The sequence below is a fragment of the Vipera ursinii genome, assembly GCF_947247035.1.
Source record: "Vipera ursinii genome assembly, chromosome: 1".
Taxonomy (NCBI): Eukaryota; Metazoa; Chordata; class Lepidosauria; order Squamata; family Viperidae; genus Vipera; species Vipera ursinii.
In genome coordinates, this window is record NC_139512.1 from 343,819,602 (window position 1) to 343,839,416 (window position 19,815).

General features: G+C 43.0%; 1 protein-coding gene across 3 annotated transcripts in view; it reads left to right on the forward strand.

Moving 5' to 3' along the window:
- Positions 1 to 15,876: 15,876 nt before the first annotated feature.
- The window catches only part of GTF2IRD1 (GTF2I repeat domain containing 1), a 156,168-nt gene continuing 152,229 nt past the window's right edge, over positions 15,877 to 19,815 (forward strand). For 2 of the 3 annotated variants that reach the window (XM_083349393.1, XM_083349394.1), the window contains exon 1: positions 15,877 to 16,708. In XM_083349393.1, coding sequence (XP_083205519.1) covers positions 16,550 to 16,708 — 159 coding nt within the window. In that variant the 5' untranslated portion in view covers positions 15,877 to 16,549. Of the gene's footprint in view, positions 16,709 to 16,728; positions 16,883 to 19,815 lie in introns of those variants that run through there. The other variant, XM_083349395.1, reaches the window with a different exon arrangement.

Consider the following 19,815-nt stretch of genomic DNA (forward strand, 5'->3'; position numbering starts at 1 on the left):
GGCCCAGAGACCCTCCTCTTGCCAGAGACCCTCAGATCTGTCCCACTCCTGCCCAGGCCCCCATAGGCATCCTTGATGCGAACGATGTAGAGCTGGCCACGCCCACCCAGTAAGCCATACACACTCTAGCCACGCCCACCCAGTAGGCCACGCCCACCCTGGCCATACCCACCCGGCCACTTGAAGGCAACCGCAATGCTGATGCGGCCCTCAATGAAATTGAGTTTGACACCCCTGCCTTATACAAAAACCTTTCTGAAGGGTGCTTTTTACTCTGGATGATGATCTTTCAGAGAGGGGAAAGAAAGCTGCACCTCATAACCAACAAGACGTTTCCAACCCTTTGATTCTATGAAGGAGAAATCCAGGCAATGCACCATCTACCCCATTCCCTTCAGTGTTTTTGCCTTTTAAAAGCATATTAATGAAGCTTTAGGTCTTAGCCAAAGCAACAGGAAAGCTTAAGGATACATACGATTCTGTCAAAATTTGCTGCAGGAATTATACAGCTCTTGCATTTAAACCTTTTGAAGTATTAATTAAAAAGAATTATGCAAAGGATGAAGGAATTGAAGTGTGACTGTGAATCTCAATAAGGCATCAGGATTACAAATAGCCAGGGGAGCTGTGGAAAAAAAATAATAGCATGAACTAGAACTGAGGGCCTGGGGGTGACAGGAAGAAGAAAGAGAAATAGAAGGGAAACCAACCCTAATGGAAGCCGGTTTCTGCTAGAGGTGTCTGACGTTTCCAGATAAATTAATTGCCTACTTTGGAGGAGAATCTGTTAAACAGTGAGAATTGAGATCCCTGAATCCAACAGATTTGAGGAGCCACCCCATTTCTTTTATTTCATTCATCACCTGCCTTTCCATGATGGAATCGGAGCATCCTCCTCCTTTTCTCTGTTTTTTATCCTTATATTATACCAACTCTGTGAGATAGGAATGCTATACAGGTATATCTTTATTTCCGACTAAAATTGGGACGAGAATTTCAGTCAGTAAATACTGAGCTCTTTAAGCCAGTCATTATGTGACAAGATCGAATTTTATGGCCATTTTTACCACAGTTGTTAGGGCGAATCACAGAGTCATTAAGCAAATCCAGCTTTCACCATTGTCTTTGCTCGTTGGAAACTGGCTGGGAACGTCGCAAATCACGATCATGTGAACACAAGACTCTACAACCATCAAGTGTGAGCCAGTTGTCAAGTTCCCAAATTGCGACCACATAACTATAGGGGTGGTGGGTCATAAACCACTTTTTATGAGGCTGTCATAACTTTGATCCAATGTTAAATGACAGGTCATAAATTGAGCATTGCTTGTACTTGCCTGTACATGTTAGCCTCAGGCCTCCATATTTATGCCTCAATTTCCCTACACCAGGGCTTTTCAACCAGTGGTACGGGTACCACCTGTGGTACATTGACACCTGGCAGGTGGTACGTGACCATCCTAGAAAAATGGTAGCGGGGGAGGGGAATGGCAGCACCGCACGAGCCTGAGTGAGAGACGGCTGGAGCTGCAGGGCTGTCAGGGCTCAGAGAAAGCGCCAGGATCAGTGCCAGGGTTCAGCTGGAGCTTGGTGCAGATCCTGGCGCTTTTGAGCCCAGAAGAAGCGCCGATCAGCTGGAATGTCTTGTGATTTAGATTCAGATGCTTGGCAACTGATTGATCTTTATGACTGTCACAGTGTCCCAGGATCATGTGAAGTGACCAAAACCTGCTGCAACCACCAAGCAGACGGGGAATAAAAACCAAACACCCCACCCCACCCCACCCCTGCTGCCAATCCTCAACAGAAATGCTCACAACAATGAAAACCTTGGACAGGAGGAAGAGTGTCGCCGGGCGGGCAGGTGTCTTGCTCGGTTGTGGCTTGGGGGCATTTTTTTCAGTGCCATTGTAACTTCGAACAGTCACCAAGCAAACTGTTGTAAGTCAAGGACTACCTTTACTTCATCACTTTTTTCTTTTTCTTTCTTTTTTTTTTTGGTCATCGAGTTTTTCACACCTTGCTAGGTGACTGATGGTACTCGGATGTTGCCATATCCTAAAAGTGGTACAATGGGTGAAAAGGTTGAAAAGCCCTGCCCTACACCGAAGCTTCCAAATTTTCTTTAGAAAAAATATTTACTGGGGTCACTTACACTCAAACCTAAAAAACATATGATGCAATAATATAATATTTTAGCATCTAGATAAATTTCTAGTTTTCTAGAGCGGTATTTCTCAACCTGTTCAATTTTACAATGTGTGGACTTAGAATAGAATAACATCATTGGAAGGTACCATGGAGGTCTTCTAGTCCAACCAACTTCAATTAGCAGAATCTGCTGGCAGATTGTGGGAGTTTGAAGTCCATGCATCTTAAAGTTGCTGAGATTGAGAACAACTTCTGTGAAATTTGGGAATACATTCTGCAGTGTATGCCTCCCAGCATACACAAAGGACAGCACGAGGCTGATGGTGCAGATCAGCAGAGGGGCTGGACAGCTCCGGGCGATGACTGCTCACTCAGGATAAGCCTAATGACTTAAGCTGTTGACAGCCCCAGGCATGGTCAGCCTGGTGGGAAGCCAGGATCTACACCCATTGTCACCTGCACTGGCAGGAAGCCCAGGTTTGAACTGATTGGATGCCATCCACCTGGGCAGGTACAAATAGACGCCAGGCTTCCCTGTTTCCCCAGTTTGTTCTGTTCAGAATAAACTCATCTTCACCCAGCTCTGTGCCCGTCTCTATGTGAAGCACGCGACCTTACACATTCCCAAAACATTTTCCAAGTCTCATGTAAGATAAAAGTTTATTTAGTTTCCTTTCTACTCTATTTTGACATACAGGTTATCCTCAACTTATGAACTGTAATGGAGTCTGGAATTTTTATTGTAAGTCATGACAATGATAAGTCATGGCATCCATGTAACCAGACTAATTTTATGACTTTTTTGTGACTGTTATTAAGTGAACTTTGGGGTTGCTAAATGAATGATACAGTTATGAATTTATATGGCTGGGGTTTTTTTTGCCTGAACCCAGAAAAAAAATGTCATAAATTGTGTTCATATGACAATGGAATCTTGTGATCAGCTGTGGAAGTGAGCCGCTTGTCAAACACCCTCATGTGACCATGGAGGATTGTGCCGCCATTGGAACTTTATTACTGGGTTGTAAGTAGCTTTGGGTGGGATCTGTCATAACTTGCAAGACCACCTGCTGCCAATGTCAACCTCCTATTGCCCAGTTCGCTCCCACAGAGTCGGCCTCCTCAGGGTGCCGTCGGCCAGGCAATGCTGGCCGGCAACCCCCAGGGGGAGAGCCTTCTCTGTGGGTGCACGGACCCTCTGGAATGAACTGCCTCCGAAGCTGCGGACAGCCCCTGACCTTCGATCCTTCCGCCGCAACCTGAAAACATGGTTGTTCCAACAAGCGGGCCTGGACTGATCATGGTTTTTTAAATTTGGTTTTTATCGGCTTAAATTGTCCTTTATTTTTTATTTATTGTTTAATTTTTTTTAATCTTTGTATTCTATGTTTTTTAATTTTTTATTGTTGTGAGCCGCCCTGAGTCCTTAGGGAGAAGGGCGGCATATAAATTTTAATAATAATAATAATAATAATAATAATAATAATAATAGTAATAATAGTTGTTAGGCAAGGACTACCTGTACACATGGACAAAGATGCCCAGCAAATCTTTCCTGTAATGGCTTTCTCGAAGCCTCTCTGGACTGTGAAACTGCAGAAACCCTAATAGTTGTTAAGTGAATCACTGCAGTTGTTAAGTAAATCATGTGGTTGTTAAAGCGACTATGGCTTCCTCCATTGATCTTGCTTGTCAGAGGTCACTGGGAAGATCACAATGGTGATCACATGATCCCAGGATGCTACCACTGTCCTAAATATATTCCAGTTGCCAAGTGCCTGAATTTTGATCGCAGGACCATGGGGATTCTACGATGGTTGTAAGTGCGAGGATCAGTCGCAAGTCACTTTTTTCAGCATTGTTGTAACTTAGAATGGTTGCCAAATGAACAGTTGTAAGTTGAGGACTACCTCTAATAACACTTGGGATTTTTTTCAGGATACATTCAGTAATGTGCACCAAACTATGCATTTCTACTGTAAACACGCAGAAAACAGCCACTATCTTATTTCCCTTGATCTTTTCCAAATGATCACAATCTCATCTTGATTTTGTTAAAATAAATATTACAGCCAATCAAATGTTGACATTGTCACTAAATCTCGTGACTTATTTGCTTTTTAGACAAGTACATCACTCCACAATGTTGCCAAGGAACCAGAGAGCTTTGTAAATTATCTAGTTCAAAAACTCCCAACAATATTGTTCAGCTTTTATTTCTACCCAGAGATTTTGTGGTGAAGAGAGAGAAAGAGGAAAACTTCCAGTTGTAAACTCAACCTAAGACCCAATTTAAAAATCAATGAATATAAGACTGACCTTCTTTACGGTCATGCTAAGCTGTTTTGTTCAGGGTGTTGTGGTGACAAGGCAAAATTTCTTCCCCATCCTGCTCACTATAATCCTTTGCTTAAGGAAGCACGAAATTACTTCCTGGTTTCAATCTCGTGGTTTTAATTGCATTTCCCACTAGTAGTCCAATCTAGGGAGTATCAAACCATGAACATGTTCTCAATGACTTTTATCCCAAGAAGTTATTATTTATCAGTTTTTCTTGTGTCCTCTAACTGTGTTGGAATCAACTCCCTTAAGCCTGAGGGGCTATTTCTTCATCCCATTAAGTGGGTCCATGCAACCACCTCAGGGTCCCACCTCCCAGCGCACATCCTTCTGAAAAAGCCCTGCGCCTGAGGCCTCTGCCCACCCCACCTGGCACCCTCTCTGTGTGCCCTGTCCAATGGGAAGACAGAGGTCCACCCACCCCTCGACATGTGGATTGACCGCTAGGATGCTCAGCTAATAGTCCCACTTGGCAAATTGGCCGGGGTGATTTGTCCCATGTCGCAACACCTGGGGCGAGGCGGTGGTGGAGGAGCAACAGGGAAGGAGTAGAGGGGGAGGGATGGCTATAGTGGGTCGGCTGGAGCCGGGGGTGGGGTGAGGTGAAGTGGCCAGGCCCAGGCAGCTGCGGCCAATTGTCCCATTCTGACATTAAGGATTGAGCGATTGTCTTAGTGTTGTGTTGATCCATTCCCACTGAAGAATAGATCATCAGTATATAGGGAGAGCAAGAACAGCTTTTCCACACAACCACAGAAATACAGGTAGTCCTCAACTTACAACAGTTTGCTTAGTGACCATTCAAAGCTACAACGGCACTGAAAAAAGTGACATATTGGAGGATTAAATCTGAGTTATTATTGAGTTATTATTGGAGGATCAAATCTGGGACCAGACGTTGCTAGAGAGAAGTTCCCTGGAAATGGGCTCCAGCACAAGTCCAAAAGCTCAGAAGACAAAAACCTCTGAGTTTGGGTGACCGACGCAGATGGGATCCTGCAACATTATCCTGGGACATGCATATTTGCCTTCATTCATGAAAGTGACTTATGACCGTTTTTCACACTTACAACCATTGCAGCAGCCCCATGGTCGTGTGATTTACATTCAGACGCTTGACATCTGGTTCATATTTATGACAATTGCTGTGTCCCAGAGTTATGTGGTTACCTTTTGCAACCTTCTGACAAGCAAAGTCCATGGGGAAGCCAGATTCACTTCACAACCGTGTTAGTAACTGAACGATCGCACTGATTCACTTAACAAATGTGGCAAGAAAAGTCATAAAATTGGGCAATTTTCACTTAGCAACATAAATTCTGGGCTTAATTGTGGTCATAAGTGGAGGACTACCTGTATCAAGGCAGCACTTTGAGCTGTATCCAGTAAACTATTGGTAACCAGTGCAATGATCCCCAAACAGATGGTTCTTCACTGTTATTGTTGTATAGAGCAACAGCTCTCAAACTTTTTTGTCTTAGGTTTTCTTTACATTGTTAAAAATGACTGAGGACTACAAGAGCTCTAGTTTACATGGGATCTGTCTATTAATATTTATTGTATAAGAAGCTGAGGAATGTTTAAATTTTATTTATTTGACATTTCAGATCTCTTAAAAGGGTCTCAGAGATGTCCAGGGATGACCAGACCACAGCTCTGAGAACAGCCAGTATAGAGGATGGTCTTAAAGGACAGAAGATCTACTAATAAGGCAATAATCATTAATAATAACAATAACAACAACAACAACAATACTATTAATAATAATAATAATTGTTAAGTTCTTGGTTCAGTGAGGCATTGAATGAGGCAGAGCAGTGAAAACAGGAACAAGTTTATTCAGTAACAACAGAAGCAGCCTAACTGCTGCTAAACTGCTATTTATACGGATTGCCACTAGGTGGCAACCAATAGAATTAAAGCATTAATTCCCAGCACAAACACAGTTAACAGTCCTGGAGACAAGCAGTCTGCGTTTCAAACAACACAGCCTTAAGCAATCACTCAACTGATTACAGCAATTAAGGCCAATACATAACAACAACAACAACAACAATAATTTGGAAGAGACCTTGGAGGTCTTTTAGTCCAACTGGTTGTCCAGTCTCTTCTTAAAAACTTCCAGTGTTGGAGCATTCACAACTTCTGTATGTGGGTTGTTCCACTGATTAATTGTTCTAACTTGAGCCTAGACTAAGGAAGTAGTTTAGGAAAACAGATATAGTCCGCCCCCCCCACTTTTCACATGGACATAAAAGAGGGAAAAAGGGAAGCATATTCAGACTTGCAAGGCTCTATTACTATAGCTGTTCCAATATAAACAGTTTTAGGTCTACATAGTGTTTATTTCTTAGTCTGGGTTTATCCTGAAGCTGATTGTATATTTCATTTTTATTTGGACTTATGGTTTTAACTAAGTGTAGAGCAGTTGTGTTATTTGTTGCCTGGAATCCCATTGCTAGGGGTGGTCTCTAAATATACAAATAAATAAATGATATCAGAAAACCTATATGAGTTATGCCATACTATCATTAGGCAATTGATGTAAATTATAATGGAAATTCACTCCACTGCCTGCAAATTTTGTTCCGTCTAGATATATCACTGTTTACAGGTTCAGCCAGACCATTACTATACTTAGAATAGAATACAAATAACCTGACTTGGAAGGTATAAAGTAATTCAGAGACATTCCCTGATCATGATTCTATCTTTTTCAAGGTTTAATTCTTTGCTCCTTCATTCTTTTCTTCACAATTCCCTGGTGGAATGTACATTTTTCTTGGAGAATTGAGCTAATTACCATTTTATAATCTCCACTAAGCAGCTGATAGGCTTTTCTTTTCCTTAAAAAAAATATAACTAACGGACATTTTTCTTGTTGTCTGCTTATGTGTGTTTCATTAACACCAGCTTCTTTTGAGCTTTGGCTCACTTAACACTTCTGTAGATCTTGGCTGCTGGTCTGTCATCTTCCTTTAAAACTTGTCCCCACTCCCCTACCTCCCCTTTTTTGTATGCATGCAAAAGTGAAGGTATCAAATTGTATGTTTCAATAAATCCCAAAGTGATCAGTAGTCAACACAGCCTCTACGTGCAACAAAATTAAACACAATGTTGTTGTGTTTTTTTTTTTTTGCAAAACTGCATGCCTTCGTTAGCATTTATATGCAGTTGTTTACAGATTCAAAATAAGAAAACAATACAGCAAGGAAGGTCAAGAAGCAACAGTGAGAACTGGACACGGAACCACTGATTGGTTCAAAATTGGGAAAGGAGTCCGGCAAGGCTGTATACTGTCACCCTGCCTGTTTAACTTATATGCAGAGCACATCATGAGAAAGGCAGGGCTAGATGAATCAAAAGTTGGAATTAAGATTGCCGGGAAAAATATCAACAACCTAAGATATGCAGATGATACCACTCTAATGGTAGAAAGTGAAGAGGAACTAAAGAGCCTCTTGTTGCGAGTGAAGAAGGAGAGTGCAAAAGTTGGGTTGAAACTAAACATTAAGAAAACCAAGATCATGGCATCTGGCCCTCTCAATTCCTGGCAAATAGATGGGGAAGAAATGGAGGTAGTGACAGATTTTATTTTCCTGGGCTCCAAGATCACCGCAGATGGGGACTGTAGCCAAGAAATTAAAAGACGCTTGCTCCTTGGGAGGAAAGCAATGGCAAATTTAGACAGCACACTAAAAAGCAGAGACATCACCCTGCCAACAAAAGTGCGTATAGCCAAGGCTATGGTCTTCCCAGTTGCAATGTATGGCAGTGAAAGCTGGACCATAAGAAAGGCCGAGCGCCAAAGAATTGAGGCCTTTGAACTATGGTGCTGGAAAAGACTCCTGCGAGTCCCTTGGACTGCAAGGTGATCAAACCTGTCAGTCCTAGAGGAGATCAACCCTGACTGCTCTTTAGAAGGCCAGATCCTGAAGCTAAATCTCAAATACTTTGGCCACCTAATGAGAAGAAGGAAGGACTCACTGGAGAAGAGCCTAATGCTGGGAAAGATTGAGGGCAATAGAAGAAAGGGTCGACAGAGAATGAGTTGGCTGGATGGAGTCACTGAAGCAGTAGGCGTGAGCTTAAATGGACTCCAGAAGATGGTAGAGGACAGGAAGGCCTGGAGGAACGTTGTCCATGGGGTCGGACACGACTTCGCAACTAAGAACAACAACAACAGCAAGGAAATATAGACATCGTTTTGGTCAATAAATAAAACTTCTTTCAGCAGAAATGACAGTGTCCATATATTTTCTATAGACTGCTTAGAGACAGGTTTTTTTTCCTTCTTGTCCTTCCAGAACTCTTCTAGCTCAGAAATATTCATAGGGCTTTGAGATTAACATTTGAGATTGACTAACATATTTTCAATAACATTCAAATCTTTCCCTTTTTTCTCTTGTAAACAACACAGAACATAGAATAAGAGGAAAGGATCTTACAAGTCTTCTAGTCTAACCTCCTGCTTAAACCTGTACCATTTTGGACAAATGGCTGTCCAGTCTCTTCTTAAAAGCCTCTAGTGACGGAGCAGCCACAACTTCTGAAGGCAAATCGTTCCACTGATTAATTGTCCTTACTTTTAGGAAATTTCTCCTTAGTTCTAGGTTGGATCTCTCTTTAATGATCTTCCATCTGTTACTTCTTGTCCTGCCCTCAGGTGCTTTGGAGAATAGGTTGACACCTTTGTAGAAAGAAAAATCTTCATCAGGGTCCAGTTCAAGCTGGGAATAAACAAAATGGAGACTGTTTATTATTATTATTATTATTATTATTATTATTATTATTATTATTATTATTATTATTATTATTATTATTTGTATAGCGCCCTTCTCCCAAAGGACTCAGGGCGGTGAACAGGGCAATACATGTTAAAAAGACAGAATACAAAAATTAAAAAAGATTAAACAAGTGCCCAGAACTCTTAGATAGATTAAAACGCATTTAAAAGTAATAAAAACCCAACCCCCTCCCCCTCCCAAGCTGGTCAGGCCAGCTTGTTCAAAAAGATACGTCTTTAGATCACGCCGGAAGGAGCGAAGGTCGGGCGCCATCCGCAGCTCAACCGGAAGATGGTTCCATAAATCCGGCGCGCCCACAGAAAACGCCCTCCCCCTGGGGGCCACCAGTCGGCATTCTTTGACCGGTGGCACCCTGAGGAGGAGACCCTCTCTGTGGGAGCGTATTGGGCGGAGGGAAGTTGATGCCAGCTTTAGAAAGAAGTTTGGAGTTTATTGATGAGTAAAGCCAGACAGAAGCGTGGCTCTGGAGTAGTTGACCACATGTTCCTGGGAGTTGTGGTTTTTTATACCTTCTGGGGCTCTTGAGGTTGTTTCCCATTTCTGTTTGAGCCTTTGTATTTTCTGTGTCATGTACTTTGGCCTGAGTCAGAGTGTGCCCTTTTAGTATTGGTGGATTAATCCTACTATGTCCCCAAAAGTCATGTCTTTTAGAGTTTGGGTGGGGTATGTCGATTTTAGAGGTCTTTGACTTCCTAATCTCATCAGCTTCTAGCTTCCTGGCCCCAGCCTTCCTGAATGGATTATTACATCTGCATTTCTAAAAGCTGGTTTCTGCTGAATTTTCTGGCGGGGGTGGGGGGTTGGGAAGGGAGAAGTTTCTGCCTTTTAAAGATCTTCTCCATTATTCCTTTGTAGAAATATATTTTGCCTTTTTAATATTCCACAAAATATTTCTTTTTTTCTCTGGATTCTTTCCACACCTTATTCTTTGTGGCAGCCTCTCAAATAGTGGAATACTGCTATCATGTCAACCCTAGCCCTTCTCTTGAATGTACAAACATTCACGATTGATTGGAGATTTGTTTTGGACTATTATAGCCAAACTTCTTTTCAGCTTCACTGAAAAATCAGGCATTAGTTTGAAGACCAAGAAAAGCCCTGCTAGAATTGCCCACAAAGTGGTTGATAACTGGTTAAACAATGTACTGGAAAGTTTAGCTCATGCTGAAATAATTATCCACGATCAGCAGCATGGTGTTGCTTTTATAACACTGAACTTCATGGGAGAGTTAACAGAAGGAAATGTTTTCTCCAGTTTATCATAAAAGTCTAAGTAAGGTATGCAAAACAAAATTTTGATAAGTCTGGAATGTTTGGGACAAAGCACTTTGGACTGATAAAATAAAAACTGTTCAACCACTAACATCCTACAAGATATTACAGGAAAGCTCTATGGTGGCAAAGAATCAGGAGCCACTTCTTCTGATTAACAAATTTATTAAACAGCAGAAGCTTTCGTGACTTCCCCCCCCCCAAACAAATAAGATGCATTTGAGAAAAAAAAGTTGAAGTGTTTGATGGAATGAACACCTTGCTAACTACAGTGACTCTTTTATGGTTTGAGTTGTGTAGTAGCCATTGCCACCTACTGTCCAGGTGGAAGAGAGAATGGATTCAACTAAGTGTTAACGTATCTTAGAAGCTGATGTATCACAATCAACGAAGAAATCAAACAGAAAAGGATATTTCATTAAGAAGATAATTCTTTCTAGATAAAGTCCAGCAAGAGCACTTGCATTACTGGGAAGATATTGCCATTTTTCTCCAGCATGAAATGGTATATAGCTCAGTGTTTCTCAACCTTGGCAACTTGAAGATGTGTGGACTTCAAACTTCTTGAATTCCACAGCCAGCAGATGCTGAAGTTGAAGTCCACACATCTTCAAGTCGCCAAGGTTGAGAAAGAGGGCCAAGAGAGCTCATGGGTGGCTGTGGAATTCTGGGAGTTGAAGTCCACACATCTTCCAAGTTGCCAAGGTTGAGAAACACTGGTATAGTTTTATGCTGTTTTGCTTAGACTAATAATTTCCTCCTTTTGTTATATGAACCATCTGTAGGGAGGGCCTTTGAGAGTTGCATTCATAGATTCCCATGAATCCTTAGGGCACCACAGTGTAAACATCTCTACAATTAGTCCTTGGTTGATGACCACAATTGAGCCCAAAATTTCTGTTGCTAAGCAAGACAATTGTTAAGTGAGTTTTGCCCCATTTTACGGTCTTTCTTGCCACAATTGTTAAGTGAAACACTGCAGTTGTTAAGTCAGTAACACAGTTGTTAAGTGAATCTGGCTTCCCCATTGACTCAGTTTGACAGGTTGCGAAAGGGGATCACATAACCCCAGGACTTGCAACCATCATAAATATGAAACAGTTGCCAAGCCTCTGAATTTTGATCACGTGACAAACGGGGAGGCTGCAATGGTCATTAAGTGTGAAAAATGGTCATAAGTTACTTTTTTCCAGTGCTTTGTAACTTCGAATGGTCACTAAAGGAATGGTTGTAAATTGAGGACCACCTGTAGTCCACCGTTCAGAAGAGTCATAGACACAGTAGATATATTTAGGTGTGAAATATCACTTCGGAAACTGCCAGGGACATATTCTGGATGGTCTCACTAAAATTGACCAGGCTTGAGATATTGTCCCACACTCACAACACTTCATGTAGAGAATACTATTGCATCAGAGAACAGCGCGGGGAAAAGCTTCTACTGACTTTGAAAAATGTGCCAGAATAGAAGCATTTCTCTGCACTTCTATCCACATCTATACCTGTCTAGCATGTGATTTAAAAAGAACCTCGTTGTTGGATCACCTAGATCAGGAGTCAGCAACCTCAAACAGTGAAAGAGCCACTCGGAACCGGTTCCCTCACAAAAGGAAAAACTGGGAGCCGCAAAAAATGTGTGCGCATGCATGTACATGCGCGCATGTGCAGAACAGGGTTTGACTGAAGAGTGGAGCCAAGGCGAGATATGCACCTACCCTGCATATTTGAATTGATTGGTTGAACTTTTTAGTCCCACTTTTTTTTTGGACTGCACATGGCAGAGGACTGGGAGCCGCAGGAGACGCGGGTTGCAGACCTGTGCCCTAGATCAACATTTTGCTCATAAGATGATCAATCGGGGCATCTAAGATGTTATCAGGCCCACACAAATGGATGGAGAATTCTCTTGTGTTGTTGATTTCCCAGCAAGGATTTGTTTTAGGTATTAAAGCATCAAGCCACTGGAAGCCAGCTTCTGTATGAATTTGCCTTCATCCTTCTTAACACTATTTATTTTGGTGAGCATCATCACATCTGATGGCAGCGGACACCATTGTTCAGTCCTTTATTAAGAAATGGTTCCTTTTATTGATCCTGTAGGTCCCTCCATTTGCTATGGTTGACGCCTCTAAGTACTTACCTTGTGAGAAAGGGAAGAAAAATGACTTACTTTTGACATTTTCCACTCGATGCATGATATTAAGGCACACCTCAAATTTATTTATTTCAATATTAAAAAAATTATATAGCCACCAATCTTATAAAAAACTCTGGGCAGCTCCCAATCAAAATTAAAATAACATACACACATATTAAAACCAAATCACAAAAACCTGGCACCAAGTCAAGCTTCTGATATGCAGTCACATCATCTTATCCCAGTGCTTGGAGGAAAAGCCAGGTCTCCAGAGTTTTGCAGAAGGCTAGGAGGGTAGAGGCCTGCTTAATCTCAGGTGGGCAGAGTGTTCCATAGGACAGGGGCTGCCCCATAAAAGGCACGCTCCCTAGTTCCCATCAGATGGCAATGTTCAAAGGAAGGGACTAAAAGCGTGCCCGTTCTATCTGATCTGGTAGGATGGATGGCTGTCCTCAGGGAAAGGCGCTCTGACAGATATCTTGGCCCTGTGCCATATAGGGCTTTAAAAACGATGACCAGCACCTTGAATTGCATAGGGAAAGAAACTGGAAGCCAGTGAAGTTTGCACAACGGAGGTATTACATGGGCAAACCTAGGGGCACCTATCAGAGTGTGTGCTGCCATGTTTTGGACCAGTTGAAGTTTCTGGATAGTCTTCAAGGGCAACTCCACGTAGGGCACATTGCGGTAATCTAAATGGGAGGTAACTAAGGCATAGGTGACCATGAGCCAGGCTTCCAGGTCCAAGAAAGGGAACAATAGCTGCATTAGACAAATCTGTGCAAAGGCCCCTAAGCACAATTGCTCCCTACTCCTCTAGCAGCAGCTGTGAGTCCAGGAGGAACCCCACCCCCCCTCAAGATGCTCACCAATTCAGTCCTGGGAAGTGCCACCCCATCCAGAGTCAAAACTGAAATATTATCTGGACCTGTGGGGCCAAGAACCTAGAGCCACTCCATGTTGCCAGGGTTGAGTCAAAACCAGCTCCTCGCCATCCACTTACAGCCTTCAGATATTTGGTCAGCACTGCCAAAGCGAAACTTGTCTGGCTAGGGATGGAGGTATAGAACTGAGTATCATCAGCATACCCCTTAGTGACAGATTACCTCCCCCGGCAGTTCCATTTAGAATATCGGGTGCGCAAATATGGCCCCTTTACGACTTGTGGACTCCCAGGATTGGCTGGCTCAAGAATTCTGTGAGTTGCAGTCCATAGGTGGTAAAGAGGCCATACTTACGGTACTAACTTGGGAATTCTGGGAGTTGAAGTCCACAGGTCATAAAGGAGTCATAGTTACTGGCTCAGGGATTCTGGGAGTTGCAGTCCATAGGTTGTAAAGAGGCCATACTTACTAACTCGGGAATTCTGGGAGTTGAAGTCCACAGGTCATAAAGGAGTCATAGTTACTGGCTCAGGAATTCTGGGAGTTGAAGTCCATAGGTTGTAAAGGGACCATTGTTGCCCAGCTCTGATTTAGAAGTTCAAAAACAGTGGTAAAAGATCTGAGCCCTGGAGTACCCACATTGCAGGGACCTAGATCTTGACCTCTCCCCTCCCACCAACTCTGCCTGGAACCAGCCATGGAAGAAGGAGAACCACCATACCACAGCGCCCTCCCCACTCCCAGCTCCTGAAGCTGATCCAAAAGGATTTCATAATAATACTGAAAGCTGAGAGGTTCAGGAGGACCAGAATGATTGCACCATTTCCATCTTGAGATCTCCAATGGTCATCCACTATGTGCATCCAATGCCATTTCAGTGCTACAGTATGCCTATCTTGGAACCAGACTGAAAAACCTCGATAATCCGCTTCATCCAGGGCCTTTTATAGCTGTGCACCAACCACCCTTTCAACAACCCATCCTAAAGATTCTTTTCCTACACCATTTTTAGCTCTTCATGACAGCAAGTCTTCATCTTGAGGATTAAGTTGGCAATATGGAATCTGGAGTGTCTTCTCAGCACAAATAATCAGAGTTGTTAACACCAAAATTGTTAACAGAATAACAGTTGGAAGGGACCTTGGGGATCTTCTAGTCCAACCTCTTGCTCAAGCAGGAAACCCTGTACCATTTCAGACAAATGGCTGTCCAGTCTCTTCTTGAAAACTTCCAGTGTTGAAGCATTCACAACTTCTGGAGGCAGGTTGTTCCACTGGTTAATTATTCTAACTGTCAGGAAGTTTATCCTTAGTTCTAGGTTGCTTCTCTCCTTGATTATTTTCCATCCGTTGCTTCTTGTCCTGCCTTCAGGTGTTTTGGAGAATAGCTTGACTCCCTCTTCTTTGTGGCAGCCCCTGAGATATTGGAACACTGCTATCATGTCCCCCCTCATCCTTCTCTTCATTAAACTAGGTAAAGGTAAAGGTTCCCCCGCACATGTGTGCTAGTCGTTTCCAACTCTAGGGGCCGGTGCTCATCTCCGTTTCAAAGGCGAAGAGCCAGCGCTTGTCCGAGGACATCTCCGTGGTCATGTGGCCGGCATGACTAGACGCCAAAGGCGCACAGAACACTGTTACCTTCCCACCGTAGTGGTCCCTATTTTTCTACTTGCATTTTTACATGCTTTCGAACTGCTAGGTTGGCAGAAGCTGGGACGAGTAACAGGTGCTCACTCTGTTACACGGCACTTGGGATTCGACCTGCCAAACTGCCGACCATCTGATTGACAAGCTCAGCGTCCTAACCCACTGTTTTAGCCTCCAGTCCCCTGATCATCTTTGTGGCTCTTTTTTGCACTCTTTCTAGAGTCTCAACATCTTTTTTTATATGGTGGCAACCAAAACTGGGTCACCTTTTTCATCAGCCGTGGGAGACATATTCACATTCTGAGTCAGACTTGTGGTCTTGGGAGCCCTAAGGACTCTCAGTGGCTTTACCATCAACAGCTCTGCAGACATATTTCTTTTATGATCCGTCTTTTTTTTCCTCCTCCAGAAACTTTTAAGGAAAGGAATACATTTCAGTTATTTGGTGGATTGGAAAAATAATCCAGAAATCAATTTAAAAAACAACCACCTGGAGATGCTGAGAAGGGTGAAATCTTGACTCTTTGGTCTGCAAAGCCATTTCCCACCCACCCACTCACTGCCCTTTGCGTTGCCCTCCCCTTAGCCGACCCATGGGCATTTGTAGATTAAGGTGAGAAATACAGGAAGTCCTCGATTTACAACAGTTTATTTAGTGACCGTTCAAAGTTACAATGGCACTTTAAAAAGTGACTCATGACCATTTTTCACATTTATGACTATTGCGGCATCCCGATGGTCGTAGGATCAAAGTTCAGATGCTTGGCAACTGACTCACATGTATGACAACTGCAGTGTCCCAAGATCATGCGATCGGCTTTTGCAACCTTCTGACAAAGCCGTGTCGATGGGCAAGGCAGATTCATTTTACAACCCTGTTACTAACTTAGCAACTGCTGCGATTCAATTAAGCAAGGCGGCGAGAGAGGTCGCAAAATGGGGCAAAATTCCCTTAACCGACGTCTCAGAAGAAAGGTGGGTCTCATTTAGGGTCGTAAGTCAAGGACTACCTGGACACAGTTATCCCAAGCAATAATCCTGCAACTTCGCTCCCATCGCTAAGTCAGATCTTCCCGCTTTTGACCCTTGGTTCGCTCCGGCTTTGGAGAAGAGTGCCCGAGGGAAGCCCGCGAGCCGCGAAACCTCGGGCGGGCGGGCGGGCGGGCGGCGGCGGCTCCTGCGATCTCTCCCCTCTCCTCGGCTTTTTCCCTCGCCAGCCTGCCTGCCCGCCTGCCTGCCTCTTAATCCTGTATGTAAATGACAGCCAATGGAGGCGGCTCTTGAGCTGGGCTGGGATTAGAGCCGGGGCGAATGGCTTGCAATCTTACTGGGATTACAGAACAAAGAGGCCCCCTCCCCTTCGCCTTGTCTGCAGCCCCCGGGAGCAGGGGCTGGCTGCATGGGGGGCCTCTGCCTGGCCCAGGACCCCCTCCCTTCTACATCCATCCTTCCCTCCCGGAGGCAGCCCGGGTGAGAATTGCACCCCCCCTCGCCAATCTCCCATTCTCCTCTTCTTCTTCCTCCTCCTCCTCCTCTCTCTCTCGCTCGCTCTCCTTCCTTCCTTCCTCCTTCCTCCTCGTCTTTACAGATTAATTCAACCCTGCAATCCGGGCGGGAGGAGCCGGGGAGAGGCTGATCCCTGCGGTAAGAAAAACTTTTCAATCCTCCAGCCCCGCTTTCCCCATCCCTAATCTCCCAAATAATCTGCATCATCATCATCCTCATCATCCTCATCATCCTCATCATCATTATAGGCACAAAATATTATTATTATTATTATTATTATTATTATTATTATTATTATTATTATTATTATTATTATTATTATTATTATTATTATTATTTATTAGTAGTAGTAGTAGTATTAGAGGGATCGACGACGGCTCTTTTGCCTTTCCTCCCCTTGATTTCTCCGGTTTTCCTTGATGGTGCGGCCGCTCGGCCAGCCTTTGGGGAGGGAGGCAGAAATGGGATTATTTTCAATGAAAGAAGTTACGGGGTGGGGAGAGGCCGGGGACGGCGGAATCTGCTTTCCGGGAGGTGACCCGAGATCGAAGCTGGTCATCTTCCTCCCCTTCGATGCCCAGAGGAGATTTCTCTCTCGATATACCGGTGTCTCTGACTTGTCATTTTCTCCGGCGATATTTTCTTGCTCTGTGTGTGTGTGTGTGTGTGTTTACGGGGAGAGGGGAAGCAGAAGTAGGGGAGGAGGGCTTTCCTGGCTGAGTTGCACAAATCCTGGGTTGCAGTAGATGCTGAGGGGTGTGTGGGAAAGGGAACACCCTCCCCTCTTTTCTGCTGCGGTTGGGGAATGAGGTCAAAGTGAAAAAGCAAGTGAGTTGATAACTGAAATTCCCTCTTTCTCTTCCATTCTCTGCGATGCTTTTAAACCACTTTTTGGTTCTCCCACTTCAGCACACCTGGTTGCCTTTTGCCTCCCCCTCAGTCTGAATATGGCTGGTTCTCTTGTGAAGCTTCACCCATTGATTTTTTTTTCTTTTTTCTTTAGGGTGAATGTATTTTCTTTTTCTTGTTTGAACTTCAGGAAGCATCAATTTCCAAGCAGCACTGACATTTCCTAAACAAATAATAAATGCGTGGGTTGAATACCATTTTTATCCATGTTGATGCCCTGTTACGTTTGCTTATAATTAAGGATGTTCTATTTTAACATGCCAGGCTATACTTCAAATTGTGCCTGACGTCTAAAAGAAAGACGGATGCTTCTTTCATGCACTTGGTGTTTCTATTCTAATCTGAATTGCCAGGTGATTGAAATGTATGTTAAAATGTTCTAAAACCAGGTGTCAAGATGATAACATCTTGATAACATCTAGAAAATGATAATCTTGTAAGGCCTGTTTGTGGTTAGATCTGTGGCTGGGAAATAGATCTGTACATGCTCAGAGGCTCTATCTTGTAGAGTTTTGAGAGTCCAGCTTTGTTTCTATACTGGATACAACATAAAAGAAAGCTAGTTGATTTGTTTGTGTGTCTGTGCATTGGATGAAGAAAGTTTTTTTTTCTTTTTTAGCATTTAGCCTTCAATACACACTCAGTATGAAGTGCTGTTATCAATGGAATCGGAACTCTGTAAGAAAACTGCTTCCTAAACAGTACTTTAATATGGTGGATGTGATTATTTTCTAACAGATGCTAATCGCTGCTATTTTTGTATATGCATCAAAACCAGAAACATAAGACAGATACAGCCACCAATAGTCTATGGTGCAAATGAACCAATACTCACAATTTCCATCATTGTGTTATCCATGGCTGTAGCTAAATAAACTAGTAACAAAACAAAACACTCTGAACAGATTAATCCATGAGCAAGCAAAGGCTGCAGGAGAAAGGAGTGTGTGTGTGTGTGGAGGATAGAAAGGGAAGGAGGGAGAGGAACCAAGGCAGCACACATAGTCTTATTTAAAAATAGAAACAAGTGTTTAACTGGTAAGACACTCCCTCTTTTTTTTCTTACCAGCAAAACCACTAACCAGACCAGAGAGAGATCTAACCAGTATGCTTTGCCCTTCTGCAAGGCAATTACTTGTAGGGTAGGAAGGGGCACTCTGCAGTGGGGATGGGAAACACCACCTTGGCATAGTCTGAATCCCTGCTGAAAAATGAAATTTTGACAGGGAAGGTGGTGAATGGAAAGGATTTCTGTTGGGCCTTCTTTGCTGTAATGTGTTGTTGCATGTCCTGGCGCATTCTCCGTTCAGCTTGCCCTGTGAATGGAAATTTAATAAGCTTCTAACCTACCAAGTTAATTGACTCAATTATCAGGAAGTTGGTAGGTCCAAACAAATTTTGAACAGCAAGCTCAAAGGACCTGCTTTTCTGTATGTTTCACAGGAGATTGTTTCTTTTCCTATCAGATAATAAAATACACCGAGAATTAATTATTGTACATTATTTTGCAATCATAAGTGAGATACTCTCAGGATGAGTCTTCTGTAAAATGGGTCCATTGGTGCGTTATTTACTGAAACCCCTGCATCTCATTATTTATGAGAGCCTCCATAGTTACAATTTTCAGATGGGTTGTATTCTATTTTTAAAAGATAAGTAGTCATGAAAGAGGCTATTTGATTAATTTACAGGAGGAAGCCAAGTAAAGAGCCGTGGTGGCACAGTGGTTAGAATACACTATTGCAGGCTAACTTTGCCAACTGCCTGGGGTTCGATCCTCACTGGCTCAAGGTTGACTCAGCCTTCCATCCTTCCAAGGTCGGTAAAATGAGGACCCGGATTGTTGGTGGCAATATGCTGTCTCTGTAAACCGCTTAGAAAGGGCTGTAAAGCACTATGAAGCGTTATATAAGTCTAAGTGTTATTGCTATAGGCTACATTGAATTATATGCGCAAACAGATTGTTTGCACATATAATTCAGTGTTGACTATGGCAGCATTTTATGTTTGAAATTGAGGAAATTTGTAGAGTAACTTATGGATTCATTGGAAAAAACATTGAATATTGGTAAGAATAAAGGCTTGAGTCAAGATAGCCTTGAGAAATCAGCATTGTGAAAGTATTAATATTCTCTATAATTTTGAGCTAGTAGATTATGTAA